General features: G+C 44.1%; 1 protein-coding gene across 1 annotated transcript; it reads right to left on the bottom strand.

The window, feature by feature from the left end:
• Positions 1–1953: 1953 nt before the first annotated feature.
• Positions 1954–26453, bottom strand: LOC110543022 (disks large homolog 5-like). The gene is given in 5 exon segments (XM_060383223.1): positions 1954–2166; positions 2872–3007; positions 4198–4271; positions 4274–4365; positions 26441–26453. Coding segments are annotated over 5 exon segments (528 nt in total).
• Between the last annotated feature and the right edge of the window lie 437 nt (positions 26454–26890).

Here is a 26890-nt window from a genome sequence, read left to right as displayed (position 1 = left end):
ATTAGTGGATACTAGACCTGTATTTAGTGCTAAATTATTTATCCTAAATAAACATACTTTAAGTGAAAGAAGCCAAACAAGGAGTAGGCCCCGGGGTAAGATGATCAATCCTCACTTAGAAAGACAAATGGGATGGACATTGGAAGTAGGAGAAAACGAGAAACAGGACAGAGCCTATCATAGAGGGCCTCTGCCTGAAATACTCTGCCTAGCAAGCAGTGTATTTCATCAAAGCAGATGCTGAGGTCCTATCTGTGACCTTGCATGACCCTTGCAAAGCAAAAGATCGACAGACCCCTGACCTCACCACTCAAAGCTCTGTGCTACTCTTTTAGTGGTTGCTCCATATAGTCTATTGCTTCAACCCACCTGTTGCTGCTTAGCACAGTGGCCATTGATCTTCCCACTGGCCTCACAGACCCTCTTTGCCTCCCCACAGCACTGTTGCAGAGCAATCTGCAGTCAAACCTTAGGCAGAGTGCAGGGAATCATATGAAAGAAGGGGGAGTTGGAAAGACCTAGAGAGGACAGGATCTCCAAAAGGACCAAATATATCTGGGCACAAGGTTTTTTTCTGAGACTGATTCTCTAACCAAGGACCATGCAGGGATCTAACCTAGAACTCCTGTTCTGATGTAGCCCATGGCAGCTCAGTATCCAAGTGAGTTCCCTAGTAAGGGGAGCAGGGACTGTCTCTAACATGAACTCAGTGGCTGGCTCTTTGACACCCCCCCCCCCAGAGGAGCAGTCTTGCTAGGCCACAGGGGAGGACATTGCAGCCAGTCTTGATGAGACCTGATAAGCTAGGGTGAGATGGAAGGGGAGGAGGACCTCCCCTATTGGTGGACTTAGGGGCAGGGAGGAGATAAGGGAGAGAGGGTGGGACTGGGAGGGAATGAGGGAGGGGGCTACAGCTGGGATACAAAGTAAATAAACTGTAATTAATATAAAAAATAAAAATTTAATAAAAAAAATAGAGAGACCACCTTGGGATGCAGAAAACAAGAGGGAGAAAGGCCACAACTGTTGGTATAATGTCCTTTTGGAATGTATACATTTTACCCTTGTTCATTCAAATGCTGATTTATCTCCCCTACTATCTGGTTTCAATCCGGACATTGCATTGTGATGCTTATTCTAAGCATCGCCTGTCTCAAGTTTGTGTAACATGCCACCATTTGTTCTCTAAATTGTTAATTAAAACAACCAGCTACATTGCTGAGCAATGGAGAGGAGAGGGTGGGACATCCTGGTCTGGAGTGGGAGAAAGAGGAAGGAAGTAGGAGGGAGTAGAGGAGGAGAAGCTGGAGGAGAGGTCTTGGAACCACGTGGAGAAATGAACTGGACCTAAGATAGCACTAAAAGCAAGTATAATGGGGGAATCTGAATGGTAGGAAACTATGTGGGCTTGGAGGTTTAGGATGGAGTAACTATTGCCCAGCATTGTGTTCTAGGTTAATTAAATAAATTCTAGTCTCTGTGTGGTGATTTAGTTATATACCCGTTTAGGATTAACCGCAGCTTTACTAAAAGAGAAATCAATAGTAAATACTAATGGCCAGGGGCTGGAGAGAAGGCTCAATGGTTAAGAGCACTGTCTGCTCTTCCAAAGGTCATGAGTTCAATTCCCAGCAACCACATGGTGGCTCACAACCATCTATAATGTGAACTGATTCTTTCTTCTGGCAGGTGTAAACGCAGATAGAACACTCATATACATAAAATAAATAAATTAAAAAAATACTAATGGCCAAATACAACACACATCGCACCAAAAAAGATACCAATGAGAACCACTCAAGTGGTATTTGCATTGGGCTATAATCCTTGCATGTTGCTTCCTATCTGTGACCTTGCATGACCCTTGCAAAGCAAAAGATCTACAGACCCCTGACCTCATCACTCAAAGCTCTGTGCTACTCTTTTAGTGGTTGCTCCATATAGCCTACTGCTTCAACCCACCTGTTGCTGCTTAGCACAGTGGCCATTGATCTTCTCACTGGCCTCACAGACCCTCTTTGCCTCCCCACAGCACTGTTGCAGAGCAATTTGTTTCCTCAGCAGTGTTCTGTTCTCCTTCCTCAACGTGTTCACTTCATGCTTCAGCTGAGTCCACTCACTAAGAAGCTGGCTGTGACAAATGCTGAACCACAACCAAATGCTGAACTGCAACCAAATGCTGAACCACAACCAAATGCTGAACCACAACCAAATGCTGAACCACAACCAAAACAGCAGCCAGCAATTATGTGCCTCCCCACAAACAAGTATCATCATCCCTGCAAGGTCCCTGGTCTCCAGAGAGCCCCAGACTGGAGTCAACAGTAACAATGCCAGAGCACCTAGAGGCAGGCCAAATTCAGAGAATAGTCAAATTCCTGAGAGACTCAAAGTTCTACCAAGAACCCGGACACCAAAGAGATCCTTACACTTCCCAGAACAGGAATTAACCCCGACCTGTGCTTTCAGTCAATGGTATTAGAAAAACATATCAGACTGAGGGCAAATACCCTCTGATTGAGGACAGGTTACCTTAAAAGGAATACAGTCCATGTATGAGTCCCAATGAAATCAGGTCTGTAATTCGCCTGCCAAAGTCCAAGTGGGCCTGGTCTGCCTGACAACCCCCTCCTGGAGCAAACCTCTTTTCTATCTAGAAGCTAAAAGGATGGCAGTACAGTGCTCAGAGGTGCATGTAGTCTCTTCCCCGCCGAGCAAAACTGAGTCCAAGATGGACAAGTCCAAGAGCTCCAAGTCAGGCTGCTTGCTAAGAGGCAGACAAGCTAGAACCAGAGCCCTCAGTTTGGTTTAAAGGCAAGAAGGGCAGAAGCAGTCCCTGCCAAGTGCTGTGGTCCCAGCCAAGTCAGTCACTCGCTGGCAGGATTTGGTCTCCTCAGTCAGCTTCTTGCATCTCAGCAAGGCCTCACTTAACTCCTTGGGCAATGTCCGTAGCTCTGACATCACCTTCTGATATTGCATTTTCAATATCTTGAATTCAAAATTCAGCCTGTGGTAGGGCTAAACCCCATGAACACAGGCCCAAGGATCATATGAATTCAGGTTGTGTCCTGTACTACCGAGGCCCAGAAGAGTCCTCATCCTGACTCCTAGGTCCTGGGACTTCCTGTGCTTATTGAACTTATTATCCTGGCTCCAGGCCAGCAGAGGCAGGGCGACCAAAGGCAGGGCGACCAAACACAGGGAGCTGAGCTGCATGAACTCCTTCAGTAGGGCTGAAGGAATTCACTATCTCTCTAAGAAATTCCCAGGAGTCTGTGCCACAGGCCTGTGTTCATGAAAAACGTGTAATGACATTTCACCTGTCTTCAGAGCAGAGATTTTTGATCCTGGGTTCCTAATGTTACGTAGATACGTAATTAATATTTCCATGGAAGTGGCTTTATAAATTACCCAGGAGATTTCAATGTGCCACAAGGATGAGCATTGAGTCCAAGAGCTGTGTTGCACAGAGGGGCTCTCTGGCCTCAGCACTGGCATCACCTGAAAACTGTGAGAAAAATGCTCAGGACCATCACTGACCCTGGACTCCCAGGATCTGGAGGGAGTCCACACATTGTCCACACAATAGACAGAGTGCTCTTTCTAGCTCTCCCTCTCCTTCCTGCTCCCTTTCCCTCTCTTCCCCCTGCCCCAATGCGTGTGTGTGCATGAAACACACACACACACACACACACACACACACACACACACACACACACACTTAGGATGCCAAAGAAATACATGGAGGTGGCATTCTCTCAGAATATGATGGACAAGACCAGAGAGGAGCAGTGATGAGCTCCAGGCCTTTCAGGCACACAGTAACAGGAGTAACAAGACCTCCAAGCACCTGCTGCTCAATTATGCAACCTCACCATAAACTCACAGCACCTATCATCTCTCACAAGCCAACAGATGTCAAGTCTTCTTAATATGCATGACGGGAGCTCACACACAACTATACCTATCCCCAGAGTGTGATTCAGGCCACAAGCTCTGCTTTACATTGAAGGAAGCAGAACAGCCTGTGTCACCACCTCACTCCTACCCAGACTTCAAGTTCTTCTCAGATGCACTCAGTAAAATCAGTTTTGACATGATGACACCCTGGAGGTGCAGCCTCCTGTAATGTGAGGAATGATGGGATTGACACAGAGGGGACAAGGCAGTCAACAGAGAATTGGGTCTAATGACTACCTGTTGTTCAAATCCTTGTCAATATAAAGATCCAGGATTAGACCCAGTTCATCCCTCTCATAGGTCATGTCATCCTCTGTAGCTAGACAGATATTTCCTCCAAATTTGTCACCTGCTGCTTCTGCTTAGTGATGGTGGAGGGCTGGGATGATGCCTTCCCAGTAGATCCTGTAGGTACATAAATGCAGGTGAACTTGCATAGCTGAACAGCACAGGGCCAGGAGAGATCATGCTGAGTCACAAGAACTCTGGGTGAGAGGGAATGCTAGAGACCCAGTGAAGTCCAGAAAGAGCAGGGAAGTTATCCTCCAGCTGGGGCCTGTAAGCCATGTCTCTGTCTTCAAACACATGACTGAATGAGTGCCTCAGTCCCTACTGCAGTTTCCTTGGTCATGGAGGACATAAGCTAGTCCATACATGAAGATTTAGAGGTCAAGGTGAGCTCATAACTAATGTGATGCAGCTAAGTCCTGAAGTCTCTGTTCTTAGCACCCCAAGTCCTGTTCACATGTGTCCAAAAGCAAAGCACTTGAATGTCTGAGAGCCTGGTACATATCCAGGGAAGTATCTTTCCTTTCTGTTGGTCTCAGATCCCTAAGGAACTTACAGGAATCTATTCCATGAGAATGAGGAAAATCAACACCCTCTCCTTAGAGGGACACCTCCCCCCCTTTTTTTTGCCTCCTGCTGACCCTTGTTTCCACTCAGATTGAAGTAATGGGGCTACCAGCACAGCAATTGTAGTCTTATTAAATCCTACCTCTCTGCCACATTAACCATCACATATCCTTAACCTAGGTCTACTCTTTAGGAAACAGAAAAGCAGCATAGTCCCAGAGGCTCCCAGCTGCTGAGCCACACTACTAGAAGGACTAGTCAAGCCCCTCCTTTTCTGGGAGCTCACAAGCCCTGCCCAGGACTCACTGTGCATTCTCCACAACCATTTCTTTCTTCCTGTTTCACTCTAAGGCTGAAGGCCATCTTCTTTCTTCCTCTTCCTGGCCTCTCCACACTCTCTATGCTCTTCCAAATTGCCTGCTCAGCCTTGACAACATGCCTGTGGCCAAAATGTATAAGCACTGACCAAATGCCCCCAAGAGCAGTTGGCATTACCACAACACTGCTGACATCACAGAGAATATGACAGGCTCTCCAGGATACAGTAGAATGTCCAGAGAATGGACTATTATGGTCTTCTCTAGCAGCCTGTACCTACCTGCTCACTAGCTCTTCCTCAAATCACCAGAAAGCCTGTAGCCTCTTCCAGCAGCCTTTTTTTTTTTTCAATGCAGTTTATTCAGGAACCTTGAACAGTCATCTGACCCTGGGGAAATCCAGCCCACAGCTTAAATAGCCTCTGGGTAGCCAACCCCAGCGTGCCACGTGGGCAATGCAGATAGGTCCACATACATGGAAGCAAGCCAGATCCTCAGCCTTAGCCAAATGTGGAATTGTTCGTGACAGAGAGCACTCACCATCGGGAAGGTGGAAGGCAGAAACCAGCTCCATCTTTAAGGCATAGCATTCCGCAGCTCTCTACAGTTCCCCCTTTCCAGCAGCCTTTTGTAACCCACACGGGGGGACCTTAAACTCTTCCCCTTTTCAAAGCATGCGATATCTCTGATGCATTAGAATAATATCACTACTTCATCTGTGGGTTGTTTCAGATGCACTTTCTAATTAGGTCTGAAAAGGCTATTCCTATTCTTAAGCTCTCTTATCAATAATTTAAAAATAAAGATTACTAGGAAATTAGAATCTCTATGAGCTGCAGGGGGCTTGGGCCACATATTGAGCTCCCAGGCATCCAAGCCCGCATAGTGGGACTGTGATTTTGATGTGGATACTGTGGACAATGCTATGGATATGGAGTTCATGATGGAAAAAACATCCAGACTGAATCCTTGTGGTCATGTATTTAGCTACCCCTAAAATATGCTAGTCTGTGGATGAGCATGTGGAACAAATTAATGAGAAACACAGCAGTTATTGCTGTAATGAATCTCAGGAAATGAAAATATTCACTGAGGAATTATAAAAGAAATCAGGAAACCACGAACTATCTCCCCCTTGTTTCCTTGAAATATAACAGCAGTAACAGCTGCACTGCAGAGGCAATGAATTCCAAGCCATGTTGGGGCAGGTTTTTTTTTTTTTTGTTTTGTTTTGTTTTGTTTGTTTGTTTATTTGCTTGATGCTGATGATATTTGGCTGTTGGCATTGACTAAGTATTTGGCACCCTTTTTGGTTTGTGGTGGTTTTATTATTATTATTATTATTATTATTTATCTTGTTTTTCTCTTAATGGTATGGGTATTTTGCCTAATGAATGGCTGTACACCACATACATGTAATTCCCCTAGAAGCCAGAAGAAAGGATTGGATTTCACCTGCCCTGTTGGTCCTCTGAGAATCAAATGCTCAAAATGCATCCCACCCCTTGCACTTGACTTTTGTACTTCCAGCCTTGTGTGCTATATTAGTTAGACTGGATCACACCCAACCAAAGAGAGAAGTATCTGGAGACCTGTAGGGACACATACACGAGGAACCCATGCTAATAGTCTTTGGCTGCTAGGCATGTATATAGGGCCTTTGTGGGTTCAGTGTCATCTCTCAGCTTCTCTTATTGTCAGGATTGGGACAGATCTCTCACCTCTCATCCTGGATGATAATGCAGATCAGGCCAATCTGATCAAATGCACAACTGAGAGGATGGAGGTGATAACGACTCTTCTTGATGCTCCAGCCATGTGGAAGGAGCCTGCAGCAGAGGCCACATGTGTCTTGTGGAGAGAATTTGTGTGCAAGAGAAACAAATGGTTCATGGTGCTCTTTTACAACAGTAGATCTCAGAGTGTTAGAAAGTGTTTCTTCCAGATGAGTAATTTATTCTTGTGAAGCTCACCTGGAATATGTTTGACTTCTGAGACTGACCATGATTCTGTAATGCCAGGATCACGGGACTCTCAGAGACCACCAGGAGATGACTTGATGCAAGAGCAAGAGAGCTTTATTACAAGAGTGATCAAACTCCAAGTCTCACTGACACAGCAGTAGAGAAGTGGGACCCTGAGCTCTGAGTGAGCAAGGTTTTTAAAGTGAAAGCCTGTGAGCAGGGGGTTTCCATGACAGAAAGCAGGGGGGCACATGTTTCCATGACAGCAAATGGCAAGGGGGGGGAACATGGTTTGACGTTACAGGATTAGGTAAAAGTTAGAGGGGCAAGGTGATTTTTTCGGTGGCACATAATCATAATTGCCTAAGGTATATGATCACAATTGCTATTCTTCTAAACTGTATCTGAAACATTGGGGAGAATTTTTCCAGCTGATTCCAAACCAATTCTCATTGATTATTTGCTGGAGCCCACCAGCAGAGTCGAACAGTTCTTGAGTTGGGAGTGAGAATTAAAATAAATAAACTAACACACAACACATGGAACCTTTCCGAGAGGCTCTAGTAGTGACTAGACACCTTGCTTTATTTCAGACTGCTTTTAAGCCAGAGTAAAAGCAGTTCAGCACAATGAGTTAAATTCACAAGGAGGTGAAACAAGAGGTGTGATTTTGACAAGCTATCCTACCTGCTGCCACAAACAAAAGGAGATAGACTTGGAAATTCTTCCCTGACTCCAGTGAAGGCCTGGTAAAAGCAGTCTTTCTGCTGAGATTTAAATATCACAGCAGCTGTTAGAACAGCAGCTCCCAACAATTATTGCCAGGGAGATTGTCTCTATTTTCTATGAAGTATTTATTCTGTGATATTTCCTGGAGGATGTTGCTAGGAGAGTTAACTTTGTTGTCTGCCAAGTGTACATTCTGTGATATTTCCTGGTACCTGAGTTCAGCTCCCAGTCAAGATAGCTCTCTATTTCAAAATGGAGTTATACCCAGGCTAACTTAAACTCTTCAACTCATTCAGTTTTGTGTGGAAGATATAATACTGTGTGTTAAAAATTAAAAATAGAAGAAGCAGGGGACAACTGATATTCTCTGCGAGAGGTTTATTAGGAGGGATATGGAGAATGTGGGTAGCGGGACATGGTGGGGGAAGAGAGGGGAAAAGGGAAAGGGAAAGGGGGGGCGCCAGAGAGAGAGAGAGAGAGAGAAAGTGAGTAAGAGAGAGAGGGGGCAAGAGAGGGCCCACGTGTCGGGGTGGGCCCTTTAAGTCAGAAGGTAACCACACCTTCCAGGTGTGGCCACAACACGATCACGTCATAGATCTCTGGGTAACTAACACAGGTTGTGTTCCAAAGTACTAACACTGTGGATCTCTAAACTTGTGCTGTCAAACCAAGGGTCAAAAGAATCTATTCCTAATGAATTATGGACAGATATACACACTAAAAATCCATATAAATACAGAGCTTATTCAATTCCATGATTCAGGTGATTAGTAGGTGAGGTGGCTCAGTGAATAAAGGTACCTCTTGCCAAGTCTACAAACCTGAGTTCCCTATCTAAGACCCACATGTTTGAGGGATAGAACAAACCTCCCTCAAATGGTCCTCTGATTTTCATGTAGTTGGGGTGCCAGGTCCAATCCCCAGCAAAATTCTAAAGTCCTCACATGGACAGATGAGGAAGGTAAAACAGGTTCCGTTCAACCTTATATTGTGCCTGGCCTACCTGTTACTCTCTGGGGTCGGAATATTCTTTCCCAGTTAAATCTCATTATATGTAGTCCAAATGAAATTGTTACCCACCAAATGCTAAAACAGGGCTTCCTTCCCGGACAAGGCTTAGGAAAACATTCACAGGGAATAAAAGAACCTATCCAGGTAATTGAAAATATTGACCGCATAGGATTAGGCACGACAAATTTACCCTAATGGCTGTTGGCATCCCTGTACCCCATGCAGATAAAATCACTTGGAAATCTGATGAAGCTGTTTGGGTTGACCAATGGCCTTTAACCTCAGAAAAGTTAGCAGTGGCTATGGCATTAGTAAAGGAACAGCTTGCCGCTGGTCCCATTGAACTTACTACTTCTGCTTGGAACACCCCTATTTTTATTATTAAAAAAAAGGTCTGGCAAATGGAGGTTATTACAAGACCTAAGAGAAGTTAATAAAACTATGCTTACCATGGGTGCTTTACAACCAGGACTGCCTACCCCTGTGGCCATCTCTGCTGGCTTTTATAAGATAGTTATAGATCTTAAAGACTGCTTTTTTTTACCATTCCCCTGCACCCCCAGGATAAAAAGCGCTTTGCTTTTAGCCTGCCAGTAACAAACTTCAAAGGGCCTATGCCTCATTTCCAATGGAAAGTTTTGCCCCAAGGCATGGCTAATATTCTGACTCTGTGTCAAAAGTTTGTAGCCCAGATTATTGATCCTTTTAGAACACTCTGGCCTTCTATTTACATAATACATTAAATGGATGATATCCTTTTGGCTGGGCCTGATGGCTCACTGTTGCTTCCTGTCAAAAGCTTTCACAAAAACTAATAGATTATGGTTTACAAATTGCAACAGATAAAATGCAATTAAAAGACCCATATTTTTATTTAGGATTTGAGCTCCATCATCAAAAAATTATTACACAAAAAAAAATCCAGTTAAAAACTAGCCATTTAAAGACTTTAAATGATTTTCAAAAGCTCCTAGGAGATATCAATTGAACAAGACCTTATCTTAAACTCACCACAGGGGAACTTAAACCTCTCTTTGATATTCTCAAGGGAGACTCTAACCCCTCCTCCCGTCACTCATTAACCCCTGCAGCGACACAGGCCCTTCAGGTTGTGGAAACAGCTATCCAAAATCAGGGAGTTACATTTATTTCCTCTAAGGAACCCCTTCTCTTTGTTGTGTGTACCTTATCCCATACACCCACTGGAGTGTTTTGGCAACATAATCCCCTGCTGTGGACTCATCTCTCCGCCTCTCCCACTAAGGTTCTTGCCCCCTATAGTACCTTGGTTGCAGAGCTCATCCTTTTGGGGTGCAGACAAAGCCATCAATTTTTTGGCAAAGATCCTGATAAAATAATACTGCCCTATCTAAATATCAGTTAGAATGGCTCATGCAAACTATCAATATTTGGCCCATTGTCTGTTTTTCCTTTTCTGGGATAGTTGATAACCATTATCCTGCTAATAAGTTACTTTAATTTATTAAAATCACCCTTTCATCTTCCAAAAAATTACTTCCCCTCAACCGTTATCAGAGGCACATTTATCGTTTACAGATGGCTCCTCTAATGGGGTCACCGCCTATACTATTAATGGAAAAACTAATTCTATCCAATCTCCTTTTAAATTGGCACAGCTTGTAGAGCTTTTTGTTGTAGTTAAGGTTTTTCAGGTTCTAGGAAATTTCCCTTTTAATCTATATACTGACAATGCCTATATTGCCCACTCTGTTCCGCTTCTTGAAACGGTCCCCTATATTAGACCTTCTACAAACGCTGTACCTCTTTTTGTCAAGCTCCAGGAGTTACTTAACTCTAGAAGTCAACCCTTTTATCTTGGTCACCTCTGCGTGCATTCAGACCTTCCAGGTTGTCTCTCTGCGGGAAATGTGTGTGCCGATGCTGCTACACGCTTGGCATTCCCCATTTTAGTAGACCCTGTTGAGCAGGCCAGAAAAAAACCATGCCCTGCATCATTTAAATGCCCAAACACTTCAACTGCTTTTTAAAATCACCAGGGAGCAGGCACTCCAAATTGTCAAACAATGTCCTAGCTGTGTCACTCTCTTGCCCACTCCCCATTTGGGAGTTAATCCCAGAGGCCTTGTCCCAAATGACATCTGGCAGATGGATGTTACTCACTTACCTGAATTTGGCAATCTTAAATATCTTCATGTAACAATAGATACCTTTAGTGGATTCATTTTTGCGAGTTTACATACCAGAGAAGCCTCAAAAAAATGTTATAGCACATGTTTTAAATTGTCTCTTGGTTATGGGCAAACCTAAGGTTTTAAAAACAGATAATGGTCCTGGTTACACTGGAAAAAACTTTCAGGAATTTTGCCATCAATTACAAATTAAAAACATCACTGGCATTCCTTATAATCCTCAAGGACAAGGCATTGTTGAGTGTGCCCATCAAACTATTAAAAACACCCTTCACAGATCTTGGAACTACAGCCACCATTGTTACTACCATCTCATTGGCGGCTGTTGGAGCTACCACCAGGGCATTAGCCATGAGTCATACTGGGCAGACTGCTCAGACCCTGAATAATCATTTAGCCAATGTAGCTCATGCCTTAGTTGTACATAAAGGAATTAATGCTCAACTAAAAGGAAGCTTGATGGTGTTCAATCAGAGGATTGACCTCGTGCAGGAGCAAATTGATACCCTATGGCAAATCGCTCAACCTGGCTGTCAATGAAAGTATGCTGGACTTTGTGTCACTAGCATACAACATGAGAATTTTTCCCGTGCTGCAAATCTGTCTAAACAATTGTCAAGCTATATTTTAGGTAATTGGACTGGAGAATTCGATACTACGATGGAGCAGCTGAGAGTGGCCATTGTCACAGTAAATTCTACCAGAGTGGACGCAGGACTAGCCACAGGATTATCAACATGGATTGCTGCAGCCATGAATCATCTGAAGGAATGGGCGGGCATGGGAGCGTTAGCAGGCCTTCTGGTGTTGGTCTCCTTGGTTTGCCTGTGGTATATATGCAAGATTAGAGTCTCACAACAGCGTAATGCAGCCATGATCATTCAGGCCTTTACAGCCATTGAAGCAGGACAGTCTCCCCAAGCATGGTTGGCTACCATAAAAAGCTAAAATGTTACGCTCAGGATGCGAGGCTAAGCACTGCACTCAGGGTCAGCTGCTTTGGACCCAGAGAAGAGCATGTCTGATTGCATGCGGGTTGATGCCCCAGGTCCCGCCTCTGAGAAAAAGGTATCGGACGGGTCTGATGCTCTTTGGGTGGATGACACCTAAATGAACATCGGTACAAATTTATTTCTAATATCAGAGATCAGACCTCTACTCTTGCCTGATGCGTCTAAAACAAAAAGGGGGAACTGTAGAGAGCTGCGGAATGCTATGCCTTAAAGATGGAGCTGGTTTCCGCCTTCCACCTTCCCGATGGTGAGTGCTCTCTGTCACGAACAATTCCACATTTGGCTAAGGCTGAGGATATGGCTTGCTTCCATGTATGTGGACCTATCTGCATTGCCCACGTGGCACGCCTGGGTTGGCTGCCCAGAGGCTATTTAAGCTGTGGGCTGGCTTTCCCCAGGGTCCGAGGATTGTTCAATGTTCCTGAATAAACTGCATTGAAAAAAAAAAAAGAAATAAAGAAAAAAAAAGACTTACCAATATACCTGCATAAAAAAAAAAAAAACAAAAAACAAAACAAAACAAAACAAAAAAACCAAAAAAAAAAAAACCCTTCACAAGTTAAAGAAGGGGGAGTTATAGCCCATGAAAGGATCCCCAAGAAATATTCATCATACACTGTTTGTTCTTAATTTCTTAACCTTAGATGCCTATGGCAAGTCCACTGCTGATCGCCTTTGGCACCCTGAAACAAATAAAAATTATGCCACAGTCATGTGGAAAGACCCCCTCACTTCCAAATGGAATGGCCCAGACCCAGTCCTTATCTGGGGTAGAGGATCAGTGTGCCTGTTTGACACCAAGGAGGTGGGCAGCCAGGTGGCTGCCAGAAAGGCTAGTAAAACAAATCAACAGCCCCCCCTCTAGACAGCAGAAAAAAATAGAACCACCTGGAGACAAACCATGTACTCCTGATATCCAGGGTGGTGAGACCCCCTGAGATCCTTCTCTTTTCTTTACAGATGAGACCACTTTGGATAATATTCCTCGAAGTGATGATGGAAGGCCAGAAGGTGATTAAAGACCAGAAGATCAATGTCCACCAACTCTATAAATATACTTGGGAAGTTTCCAGAGAATATGGTGAGGTATATACACAATCACAAGTCACTTCTGATACCGAGTGGTACCCAGACATGTCCTTTCGTGCTCCTGAGTCACTCTTCACCTGTGAGCAATGGGAACCGGCAATTGGGCTTTATGCCTGCCCAGGTTATAAGAGGACTGATGGATGTGGAGGTGCTGGAGTCTTTTACTGTGCCTCCTGGGGATGTGAAACTTCAGCTGTAATTGCCACAGGAAGCAGGGGACACCTTAAAAGTGATGATTACATTGTGATAACTATTACATCTAAGATTGATATTAACTCCTGGAAATCACATTATTATTTGACAAATACCTGTGACAGGCTAAGATGGTCCTCAAGCTGGCAACAACTCCAGCTCCCTATCTTAAAGCTGTCTTTCACTTCTAAAGGAAAAAAAAAATCAGTTCCCTTGCATAAGGGCCTCACTTGGGGCCTACACCTATACTGCGGATGGGCCAAGAATGGTCCAGGAGTTATCATTTACCTCACACTAAGGAAAGAATCAGCTATTCTACCCATAGCTATTGGACCCAATCCTGTCCTCGCCTCTCCCACACAGATAGAACCCAGGAAACATGATTTTCCCTCACAGACAGAGCCTAAGCAAAATGTCCCTGCCTCCTTGACTCCTTCCTTTCCTGATAAGCCTATCCCCTCCTTAATTGAAGATGGGATTGATACACGCCATATTATTTTAGACCTTGTTAATCATATCTTTTTAGCCCTGAATCATACACGCCCCAGGCTTACTGAGTCTTGTTGGCTTTGTTATGATTCTGCCCCTCCCTTTTATGAAGGCATTGCTGTCACTGAGGAAATCTTCTGCTCCTCTGACCATTCTAAATACAGATGGTCACAACAAGCTGAGGCTAGATTGACGCTGACTTCTGTTTCTGGCCTTGAGTTATGCATAGGCAATAGTATTCCTCAGAAATACAGACATCTTTGTAATATAACCATTACACTGTCAAGCTACCTTCCCAATTATATCCTTCCAGGCAATAATAGCTGGTGGACTTTCAGTGATGGCCTTACTTCTTGTATATACACCCCTCGCCTCAAAAGCAATTTTACTACCTTCTGTGTCCTTGTCCAATTAATTCCTCATCTGACTTATTATTCTGGGGAAGATTTTGCCCAGTTTTGGGACCCGGTTAATGACCATGCATTGCTTAAACAAAAAGAGAGGCCATAACAGCTGTTACACTAACTGTCTTCCTTGGCTTCGGAGCTACGGGTGCTGGGACAGGTATAACCTCTTTCGTTCTCTCCAATAAGCATTACTCTGACCTTCGCTGGACAATTGACAAGGATGTTGAGAGATTGGAGACTAGCATCACCAACTTGGAGAACTCCCTCATCTCACTGTCTGAAGTTGTCCTACAAAATTGAAGAGGGCTAGACTTGCTTTTCCTCCAGCAAGGGGGACTCTGTACTGCCCTTAAGGAAGAGTGCTGCTTTTACACAGATTATACTGGAATTGTAAGGGACAGCATGGCTAAGGTTAGGGAAGGCCTAGAAGAGAAAAAGAGACAGAGAGAACAAGAGGAAAATTGGTTTCATAATTGGTTTTCAACTTTTCCCTGGCTCACCACCCTCCTTCCTTCAATCGTGGGACCCATGGTGGGTTTCCTTCTCCTCATATCTTTCAGCCCATGGGCCATTAAAAGACTTACTAGCTTTGTAAAACAGTAAATTGACTCCCTGGCATCTAAACCCATACAGGTTCATTATCACAGACTTGATTTGGCTGACAGGACTAGGTGAGCCCAAGGAAGACTGCTGACAGTCCATCACATGGGTCTTGACTGCTTGCATTTGACTCTCATGAGAACAGCATGAAACTCTGATAAATGCTTGCCTATACGGCATGAGCACCAGCGGGGTGTAAGACAAAGTACCACAGGGGGAGGGCCCAGTTGCCTGCTTCTGAGTCCCCTCCCCCGAGAAGCAAACCTGATTGCATAGAGGTTGGTGTCTGATTACCCCTAACCACAACCTGCTGGGGATGCCCTCAGGTTTTGATGGGGTCTTCTTCTCCTCCCCAAAAAGACACCCAAAAAGGCTGTAAAACGCTTGGGAGGATCAGATCACTACTTCTCCCCCTCTGTCTTCAAAAGACCTCATGTTCAAAACCTACCTGCTAGCCTCTTAAATTGTTTAAGAAGGGAGGAGATGCTGGGAGCCAAAGCTATTTACTGAAGCCTAAGCCAAATAGTGAGCAAAGGTCATTTAGTGGAGACCTAAAGCTATTTAGTGAGAGAGTTATCTAGGACCCTAAGTCATGGGTGATAGATTTGTGAGGACATCCGTCTGTTAGTTTTAGAGCATCCATGAGATAGCTTAAGAAAACATCCTTACGGTGTCTTGCAGGTGCGATATTCAAGCCATAAAAGCACTCTTGCTATCTCCTGTAGCAGTAATTAAGCCTTCCCCCTTTCTTGCCTTCTCCCTATATAAGTTGGGTAAAAATTTCTAATAAATGAGGCCTTGATCAGACAAACAGACTTGGCTTCCTTCTTCGTGTCTCTTTGTCCTACCCATTCTTTTCACACACACACACACCCCATTGGGAACCTGTTGAACTCCCTTGGGTCGGGACAGTGGTCCGGCTAGGAATAGAAAGTTCAAGAATCCAGACATTGCTCAGTCCACTAGGCTGGGTGTCTCAGCTTGTCTTGGCTATAATGCCAATGAAAATAGACTTGCTAGCATGGTGAGAACAAGAAGGCAAAAAGTAACAGCTTCCTTCTTTCATGTCCTTATTTAGGCTTCTAGCACAGGACATGGTCCAGATTATAGCTGGATTAAAGATGTGACTTCCTGAAGTGTATTAAAGAACCATCTTGAGGGGGAGCCAAGATGGCAGCGCCGGGGGAGCACCATGTCTAAGAAGCAGGACAGCACTCTCCGTGCAGTGACCAGGAGACTGAACTCTGGGCCCTGAAACTACATCGATTGTGTTTCCCAGGTGAGGGGAGGCTCCTACAGCATGGGAATCAGTCCGGTCCACTCACGGCTACCCAGCCAGAACCCGGAAGAAATCCCGGGTAACTCGGGCTTTGGGTCTCCAGGCTGGAGTCGCAAGCGTGCGTGTCCCCATCACTTTCCCAGGCTGATCCGTGGGCACAAGGGTGCCTGAGGCTGGGAGTCCCAGTTGCGAGAAAACCCCACGGGGAAGCAAAGTTGCCAGTCTGATTACGGGTCACCCAGTCTTTCCCCGGAAGGTCTCTAGGACGGCAGGTACCCACCGCCAACACAACTGAGCTCCTGCCGCGCAGAGATCTGCACGCTCAGCTCAGCGGTACAGACAAGCTGTGCGCCCCAGTACAACAGGGACTGGAAACCCCTGTCCAAAGAGGACCCCACAGGGAAGGAAGAAACTGTGCTGCTGGGGCCACCTAGGGAAAGTCTAGCAGCCTGCAGATCACAAACAGGTGAGTATGCCCAGCCACCACAGATCTGGGCCCAAACAGGGAGCACAGAGTGATTAGAAACTCAGCTCCCACAGGTGGGCGCATGCTCCGCCAGCCCAGAGGCCTGCTTTGTACCAACTACTCCTTACAGACAGAACTGTTTGCCCCAAAACACCAGAGCAGTACTCACCCGCCACAGATTACCTCTTGGGTTCTGGGGCACAGAGCCCCAACCTCAGACCTACAAAAGACCGGGAACCCTGAGATCAACCCCCAGATACTGCTCCAAGGGGCAACCAGTTATCCCTAACAAAACCGACCAAACCACGGGACACACAGGTTACAGCAGTTGATCACTAAATTTACAGCAAGAAACCCAGAAGGAGGGCAGCTGTCTCCAGGACTTCTCCCCATGAGAGGAGAGCCCTCTTGACTAATCAGGACCACAGTTACAACCCAGGTCTCTATGCCTGAGGTGAGCTGTAGCAGCTCCTGAAAAACACCAGACATCCAGTGACTATACCCAAAAAGCTGGGAAGGCTTCCTTCAGGAAAAACCATCCTCCTGCCAAAGAGATTCTCTCCACTACAAGAGTCCAGGAACAACCAGAAACTAAATTCAAACAACTAAGATAGCCCAATGGGTAGAGGACAGCGTAAAAGTTCAACCAACAAAAGCCAGAGCAATATAGCATCTCCAGAACCCAGTTATCCAGGGGCAAATAGCCCTAGACACCCCAGCATAAATGAAATTCAAGGAGATGACCTAACATCTATGCTCATGAAGAAGATAACAGAGGAAACAAATAAAATATGAAAAGAAATAGAGGAAGCTGCAGCCAAACAGTCTGTGGCCTTTAGAGAGGAAATGCTTAAATCACTGAATGAAATAAAAGAAACAGTGGATTGTTCGAACAAACAGCTGAAGGAATTGACAGAAAAACATGAAAATACAGTCAGACAGGTGAAGGAAACCAACAAAATAGCTCAAGACCTGAAGATAGAATTGGAAAAATTAAAAAAAAAACACAAATGGAAGAAATTGTGGAGAGAGAGAACTTAGGGAAGAAAGCAGGAACTACAGAGGTTAGCATAACCAATAGGCTACAAGAAATGGAAGAAAGAATCTCAGGTGTGGAAGATACAATGGAAGAAATTGATGTATCTGTCAAAGAAAATGTTAAATCTAAAAAATTCCTGACACAGAGTGTCCAAGAAATTCAAGACAACATAAAAAGACAAAACCTAAGAATAATAGGAAGAGGAAAAAGAAGATTCCCTGCACCAAGGCCCAGAAAATATTTTCTTTCTTTTTTTTTTTTTCAATTCAGTTTATTCAGGAACCTTGAACAATCCTCGGACCCTGGGGAAAGCCAGCCCACAGCTTAAATAGCCTCTGGGTAGCCAACCTCAGCGTGCCACGTGGGCAATGCAGATAGGTCCACATACATGGAAGCAAGCCAGATCCTCGGCCTTAGCCAAATGTGGAGTTGTTCGTGACAGAGAGCACTCACCATCGGGAAGGTGGAAGGCGGAAACCAGCTCCATCTTTAAGGCATAGCATTCCGCAGCTCTCTACAGTTTCCCCTTTTTGTTTTAGATGCATCAGGCAAGAGTAGAGGTCTGATCTCTGATATTAGAAATAAATTTGTACCGATGTTCATTTAGGTGTCATCCACCCAAAGAGCATCAGACCCGTCCGATACCTTTTTCTCAGAGGCGGGACCTGGGGCATCAACCCGCATGCAATCAGACATGCTCTTCTCTGGGTCCAAAGCAGCTGACCCTGAGTGCAGTGCTTAGCCTCGCATCCTGAGCGTAACATTTTAGCTTTTTATGGTAGCCAACCATGCTTGGGGAGACTGTCCTGCTTCAATGGCTGTAAAGGCCTGAATGATCATGGCTGCATTACGCTGTTGTGAGACTCTAATCTTGCATATATACCACAGGCAAACCAAGGAGACCAACACCAGAAGGCCTGCTAACGCTCCCATGCCCGCCCATTCCTTCAGATGATTCATGGCTGCAGCAATCCATGTTGATAATCCTGTGGCTAGTCCTGCGTCCACTCTGGTAGAATTTACTGTGACAATGGCCACTCTCAGCTGCTCCATCGTAGTATCGAATTCTCCAGTCCAATTACCTAAAATATAGCTTGACAATTGTTTAGACAGATTTGCAGCACGGGAAAAATTCTCATGTTGTATGCTAGTGACTCAAAGTCCAGCATACTTCCATTGACAGCCAAGTTGAGCGATTTGCCAGATTTGCCATAGGGTATCAATTTGCTCCTGCACGAGGTCAATCCTCTGATTGAACACCATCAAGCCTCCTTTTAGTTGAGCATTAATTCCTTTTTGTACATCTAAGGCATGAGCTACATTGGCTAAAAGATTATTCAGGGTCTGAGCAGTCTGCACAGTATGACTCACGGCTAATACCGCGGTGGTAGCTCCAATAGCCGCCAATGAGATGGCAGTAACAATGGTGGCTGTAGTTCCAAGATCCCTTTTCTGTCTGAAGAAAGTCATAGCAGGAGGGGTATCCACTGGCACAGGCACCCAGCGAGGTATGCGAGTAACCAGGGCATACCTAAATTCGTTAGCATTCTAGCATTGGGCAAAAAAGCAAGTATCATTACCACAATTACTTGGCTCTATCTGGCTATCAATGAATAAAAATGGGGAATAAAAACAAACAGGTGTGGACTTATAGGATATATTATGAGAAGCCTTAACCCCCTCGTTGGAACATCCTGCATCAGTTCTAGAACTAGCAGTGGTGGTGTCCGAGGTCTGAGTAGGTTCAGGAGACCATTGCCCCCAGGGGCGAGACGTGCTCCATGTAAATTGACTAACTCCATGTTTTCCTCCACTTTTGAAAGTCATTTAAGGTTCTTAAATTATCTTTTCTTTTTTTTTTTTAAATTTTTTGTCAATTACACTTTATTCATTCTGCATCCCCCCATAAGCCCTTTCCTCCTCCTCTCCCACTCCTACCCTCCCTCCCCTTTCTGCATGCATGCCACTCCCCAAGTCCACTGATAGGGGAGGTTCTCCTCTCCTTTCTGATCTTAGTCCATCAGTTCACATCAAAAGTGGCTGCATTGTCCTCTACTATGGCCTGGTAAGGCTGCTCCCCCCCAGGGGGAGGTGATCAAAGAGCAGGCCAGTCAGATTATGTCAGAGGCAGTCCCTCTTCACATTACTATGTAGCCCACTTGGAGACTGAGATGCCATGGGCTACATCTGTGCAGGGGTTCTAGGTTATCTCCATGAATAGTCCTTGGTTGGAGTATGAGTCTCTGGGAAGTTCGCTGTGTTCAAATTTTCTTGTTCTGTTGCTCTCTTTGTGGAGACCCTGTCCTCTCCAGCTCTTACTATTTCCCAGTTCTTACATAAAATTCCATTCACTCTGCCCAACAGTTGCCCATCAGGCTCAGCATCTGCTTTGGTAGTCTGTAGGGCAGAGGCTTTCAGAGGCCCTCTGTGGTAGGTTCCTAGGTTGTTTCCTGTTTTCTTCTTCTTCGGATCCTCTTTGCCTTTCAGGATGGGGATTGACCGTTTTAGGTAGGGTCCTCTCTCTTGCTTAGTTTCTTTAGATGCACAGATTTTAGTGGGTTTGTCCTATGTTGTATGGCTATATGAGTGAGTATATACCGTGTGTGTCTTTTTGCTTCTGGGACAACTCACTCAGGATGATCCTTTCCAGGTCCCACCATTTACCTGCAAATTTCATGATTTCCATATTTTTCACTGCTGAGTAATATTCCATTGTATAGATATACCACAATTTCTGCATCCATTCTTCAGTTGAGGGGCATCTGGGTTGTTTCCAGCTTCTGGCTATTACAAATAAAGCTGCTATAAACATGGTTGAGCAAATGTCCTTTTTGTGTACTTGAGCCTCTTTTGGATATATGCCCAGGAGTGGTATGGCTGGATCTTGAGGAAGCGCTATTCCTAGTTGTCTGAGAAAGCACTAGATTGATTTCCAGAGTGGTTGTACAAGTTTACATTCCTACCAGCAGTGGAGGAGGTTTCCCCTTTCTCCACAACCTCTCCAGCATGTGTTGTCACTTGAGTTTTTGATCTTGGCCATTCTGATGGGTGTAAGGTGAAATCTCAGGGTTGTTTTGATTTGCATTTCCCTAATGGCTAATGAGGTTGACCATTTCTTTAAGTGCTTCTCTGCCATTCGATATTCCTCTGTCGAGAATTCTATGTTTACCTCTGCTCCCCATTTTTTAAGTGGATTACTTGGTTTGCTGCTTTTCAGCTTCTTTAGTTCTTTATATATACTGGATATGAGTCCTTTGTCAGATAAAGGGTTGGTGATGATTCTTTCCCAATCTGTAGGTAGTTGCTTTGTTTTGATGACTGTGTCCTTTGCTTTACAGAAGCTTTTCAGTTTCATGAGGTCGCATTTATTGATTGTTGCTCTTAGAGCCTGTGCTGTTGGTGTTCTGTTCAGAAAGTTTTCTCCTGTACCAATGAGTTCTAGGGTAATCCCCACTTTTTTTCTAGCCGATTTAACGTGTCTGGTTTCATGTTGAGGTCTTTAATCCTCTTGGACTTCAGTTTTGTGCAGGGTGATAAGTGTGGATCTATTTTCATTTTTCTACATGTGGACATCCAGTTGGACCAGCACCATTTGTTGAATATGCTTTCTTTTTTCCATTGTATGGTTTTGGCGTCTTTGTCAAAGATCAGGTGTCCATAAGTGTGTGGGTTTATTTCTGGGTCCTCTGTTCGGTTCCATTGATCCACCATTCTGTTTCTATGCCAGTACCATGCAGTTTTTAAAACTGTTGCTCTATAGTACAACTTAAGATCAGAGATGGAGATACCTCCAGAGACCTTTTATTGTAGAGGATTGTTTTAGCAATTCTGGGTTTCTTGTTATTCCATATGAAGTTGAGAATTTTTTTTCCAGGTCTGTAAAGAATTGTGTTGGTAATTTGATGGGAATTGCATTGAATCTGTAGATTGCTTTTGGCAAGATGGCCATCTTTACTATGTTAATCCTGCCAAGCCATGAGCATGGGAGATCTTTCCATCTTCTCATATCTTCTTCTAATTCTTTCTTCAGAGACTTGAAGTTTTTTTCATACAAGTCTTTGACTTCCTTGGTTAGGGTTACTCCGAGGTACCTATGTAATTTGTGGCTATTGTGAAGGGTGTTGTTTCCCTAATTTCTTTCTCAGCCCTTTTCTCTTTTTTATACAGGAGGCCTACTGATTTTTTTGTGTTAATTTTGTATCCGGCCACTTTGCTGAAGGTGTTTATCAGCTGTAGGGGTTCCCTGGTAGAGTTTTTGGGGTCACTCACGTATACTATCATATCATCTGCAAATAGTGATAATTTGACTTCTTTCTTTCCAATTTGTGTGCCCTTGATCTCCTTCAACTGTCTTATTGCTCTAGCAAGGACTTCCAGAACTATGTTGAAGAGATATGGAGAGAGTGGGCAGCCTTGTCTTGTGTCTGATTTCAGTGGGATTGCTTTAAGTTTCTCTCCGTTCAGTTTGATGTTGGCTATAGGTTTGCTGTATATTGCCTTTACTATGTTTAGATATGTGCCTTGTATCCCTGATCTCTCCAATACTTTAAACATGAATGGATGTTGGACTTTGTCAAATGGTTTTTCATCATCTAGAGAGATTATCATGTGGTATTTTTTCTTTCAATTTGTTAATATGGTGGATCACATTGATGGATTTCCGTATATTGAACCACCCCTGCATACCTGGGATGAAGCCTACTTGGTCATGGTGGATGATATCTTTGATGTGTTCTTGTATTCGGTTTGTGAGTATTTTGTTGAGTATTTTTGCATCAATGTTCATAAGGGAGATTGGCCTGAAGTTCTCTTTTTTTGTTGGGTCTTTGTGAGGTTTAGGTACCAGGGTGACTGTGGCTTCATAGAATGAGTTTGGTAATGTTGCTTCTGTTTCGATTTTGTGGAATAGTTTGAAGAGAACTGGAGTTAGCTCTTTTTTGAATGTCTGGTAGAATTCTGCGCTGAAACCATCAGGTCCTGGGCTTTTGTTGGATGGGAGACTTTCGATGACTGCTTCTATTTCCTTGGGGGATATAGGACTATTTAATTGATTTACCTGGTCCTGATTTAGCTTTGGTAAGTGGAATCGATCAAGAAAATTGTCCATTTCATTTAAATTTTCAAATTTTGTTGCAGATAGACTTTTGAAGTAAGTCCTAATGATTGCTTGGATTTCCTCAGTGTCTGTAGTTATGTCCCCCTTTTCATTTCTGATTTTGTTGATTTGGATGGTGTCTTGCTGCCTTTTAGTTAGCTTGGCTAAGGGTTTGTCTATCTTGTTGATTTTCTCAAAGAACCAGCTCTTGGTTTCATTGATTCTTTGAATTGTTTTATTTGTTTCCAATTTATTGATTTCAGCCCTGAGTTTGATTATTTCCAGCCATCTACTCCTTCTTGGTGTGTCTGCTTCTTCTTTTTCTAGGGTTTTTAAGTGAGCCATTAAGTTGCTTGAATGTGCTGTCTCAGATTTCTTCTTGAAGGCACTTAGTGCTATGAACTTTCCTCTTAGCACTGCCTTCATTGTGTCCCATAAGTTTGGGTATGTTGTGTCTTCATTTTCATTGAGTTCTAGGAGATTTTAATTTCTTTCTTTATTTCTTCCCTGACCCAGCTGTCATTTAGTAGCAAGTTGTTCAGTTTCCGTGTATGTGTAGGCTTTTGCTATTTCTGTTGTTACTGAGGTCCAGCTTTATTCCGTGGTGATCAGACAGGATACAAGGGATTATTTCAATCTTCTTGTATCTGTTGAGGCTTGCTTTGTGACCAACTATGTGGTCTATTTTGGAGAAGGTTCCATGAGGTGCTGAGAAGAAGGTAAATTCTTTTGTGTTTGGGTGTAAGGTTCTGTAAATGTCTGTTAGGTCCATTTGATTCATGACCTCTGTTAGAGATATTGTTTCTTTGTTTAATTTCTGTTTTGTTGATCTGTCCTTTGTTGAGAGTGGGGTGTTGAAGTCTCCCACTATTAGTGTGTGTGGATCTATGTGTGGTTTAAGTTTTATCAATGTTTCTTTCACAAATGTGGCTGCCGTTGTATTTGGGGCATAGATGTTCAGGATTGTGATGTCTTCTTGGTGGGATTTTCCCTTGATGAGTATGAAGTGTCCTTCCCCATCTCTTTTGATTAATTTTGGTTGAACGTTTATTTTTATCAGATATTAGAATGGCTACTCCTGCTTGCTTCTTGCATCCATTTGCTTGAAAAGCCGTCTTCCATCCCTTTACCCTCAGGTAATGTCTATCTTTGTGACTTAGGTGTGTTTCTTGTATACAACAGATTGCTGGGTTTTGTTTATGCATCCATTCTGTTAGTCTGTGTCTTTTTATTGGAGAATTAAGTCCATTGATATTGAGAGAGATTAATGACCAGTGGCTGTTAGATCCTTTGAATTTGATGTTGGCTGTGGTCATACGGTTGTATGCTTGGTTGCTTTTTGTTTTACTGTAGTGGGGTTATTTATTTCCTGTGTTTTCTTGAATGTAGCTAGTTTTCTTGGGTTGTATTTTCCTTCCAGTGTCTTCTGTAATGCTGGATTTGTATGTAGGTATTGTTGAAATTTGTTTTTGTCATTGAATATCTTGTTTTCTCCGTCTATGAGGACTGAGAGTTTTGCAGGGTATAGTAGCCTGGGCTGACATCTGTGTTCTCTTAGGGTCTGCATGATATCAGTCCAGGCCCTTCTGGCTTTCATAGTCTCTGTTGAAAAGTCAGGTGTAATTCTAATAACATTATATGTTAGTTGGCCTTTTTCTCTTGCAGCTTTTAGTATTTTTTCTTTGTTCTGCATACTTACGGTTTTGATTATTATGTGGTGGGAGGATTTTCTTTTCTGGTCTAATTTATTGGGTGTTATATAGGCCTCTTGTATTCTTATTGGCCTCTCCTTTAAGTTGGGGAAATTTTCTTCAATGATTTTGTTGAAAATATTTTCTGGGCCTTGGTGCAGGGAATCTTCTTTTTCCTCTATTCCTATTATTCTTAGGTTTTGTCTTTTTATGTTGTCTTGAATTTCTTGGACACTCTGTGTCAGGAATTTTTTAGATTTAACATTTTCTTTGACAGATACATCAATTTCTTCCATTGTATCTTCCACCCCTGAGATTCTTTCTTCCATTTCTTGTAGCCTATTGGTTATGCTAACCTCTGTAGTTCCTGCTTTCTTCCCTAAGTTCTTTCTCTCCACAATTTCTTCCATTTGTATTTTTTTTAAATTTTTCCAATTCTATCTTCAGGTCTTGAGCTATTTTGTTGGTTTCCTTCCCCTGTCTGACTGTATTTTCATGTTTTTCTGTCAATTCCTTCAGCTGTTTGTTTGAACAATCCACTGTTTCTTTTATTTCATTCAGTGATTTAAGCATTTCCTCTCTAAGGGCCACAGACTGTTTGGCTGCAGCTTCCCGTATTTCTTCATGGATGGCCATAATCTCCTTGTCTTTAATTTCCTTCATTTCTTTACGGATAGCCATGATCTGTTTGTTTTTATCTTCCTCTAATTCTTTTCATATTTTATTTGTTTCCTCTGTTATCTTCTTCATGAGCATAGATGTTAGGTCATCTCCTTGAATTTCATTTATGCTGGGGTGTCTAGGGCTATTTGCCCCTGGATAACTGGGTTCTGGAGATGCTATATTGCTCTGGCTTTTGTTGGTTGAACTTTTATGCTGTCCTCTACCCATTGGGCTATCTTAGTTGTTTGAATTTAGTTTCTGGTTGTTCCTGGACTCTTGTAGTGGAGAGAATCTCTTTGGCAGGAAGATGGTTTTTCCTGAAGGAAGCCTTCCCAGCTTTTTGGGTATAGTCACTGGATGTCCGGTATTTTTCAGGAGTTGCTACAGCTTACCTCAGGCATAGAGACCTGGGTAGTAACTGTGGTTCTGATTAGTCAAGAGGGCTCTCCTCTCACGGGGAGAAGTCCTGGAGACAGCTGTCCTCCTTCTGGGTTTCTTGCTATAAATTTAGTGATCAGCTGCTGTAACCTGTGTGTCCCGTGGTTTGGTAGGTTTTGTTAGGGATAACTGGTTGTACCTTGGAGCAGTATCTGGGGGTTGATCTCAGGGTTCCTGGTCTTTTGTAGGTCTGAGGTTGGAGCTCTGTGCTCCAGAACCCAAGAGGTAATCTGTGGCAGGTGAGTACTGCTCTGGTGCCTTGGGGCACACAGTTCTGCCTGTAAGGTGTAGTTGGTTCCAAGCAGGCCTCTGGGCTGGCGGAGCGTGCGCCCGCCCACCTGCTAGTCTGTGGGAGCTGAGTTTCCAATCACTCTGTGCTCCTGTTTGGGCCCATATCTGTGATGGCTGTGCATACTCACCTGTTTGTGATCTGCAGGCTGCTAGACTTTCCCTAGGTGACCCCAGCAGCACAGTTTCTTCCTTCCCTGTGGGGTCCTCCCTGGACAGGGGTTCCCAGTCCCTGTTGTACTGGGGCACGCAGCTTGTCTGTACCGCTGAGCTGGGCGCACAGCTCTCCGAGATCAGCTGAAATGGCGGCGGGCAACTGCCGTCCTGGAGACCTTCTGGGGAAAGATTGGATGACCCGCGATCAGACTGGCAACCTTGCTTCCCCGTGGGGTACCCCTGCGACTGGGACTCCCAGCCTCAGGCACCCTTGTGCCCACGGATCAGCCTGGGAAAGTGATGGGGACAAGCAGGCTTAAGGCACCAGCCCGGAGACCCAAAGCCCGCGCCACCCGGGATCTCTTCCCGGTTCTGGCTGGGCAGTCGAGAGTGGACCTGACCGATTCCCACGCCGTGGGAGCCTCCTCTCACCTGGGAAACACGACCGCTGTGGTTTCAGGGCCCAGAGTTCAGTCTCCTGGTCACTGCATGGAGAGTGCTGTCCTGCTTCTCAGCCACAGTACTCACCCGGCGCCGCCATCTTGGCTCCCCCCCAGAAAATATTTTCAACAAAATCATTGAAGAAAATATCCCCAACTTAAAGGAGAGGCCAATAAGAATACAAGAGGCCTATAGAACACCCAATAAATTAGACCAGAAAAGAAAATCCTCCCGCCACATAATAATCAAAACCGTAAGTATGCAGAACAAAGAAAAAATACTAAAAGCTGCAAGAGAAAAAGGCCAACTAACATATAATGTTATTAGAATTACACCTGACTTTTCAACAGAGACTATGAAAGCCAGAAGGGCCTGGACTGATATCATGCAGACCCTAAGAGAACACAGATGTCAGCCCAGGCTACTATACCCTGCAAAACTCTCAGTCCTCATAGACGGAGAAAACAAGATATTCAATGACAAAAACAAATTTCAACAATACCTACATACAAATCCAGCATTACAGAAGACACTGGA

The sequence above is a fragment of the Meriones unguiculatus genome, chromosome 4, assembly GCF_030254825.1.
Source record: "Meriones unguiculatus strain TT.TT164.6M chromosome 4, Bangor_MerUng_6.1, whole genome shotgun sequence".
NCBI lineage: Eukaryota > Metazoa > Chordata > Mammalia > Rodentia > Muridae > Meriones > Meriones unguiculatus.
Note: the sequence above shows the minus strand (reverse complement) of the source record. Positions and strands in the feature narration are given on the sequence as shown.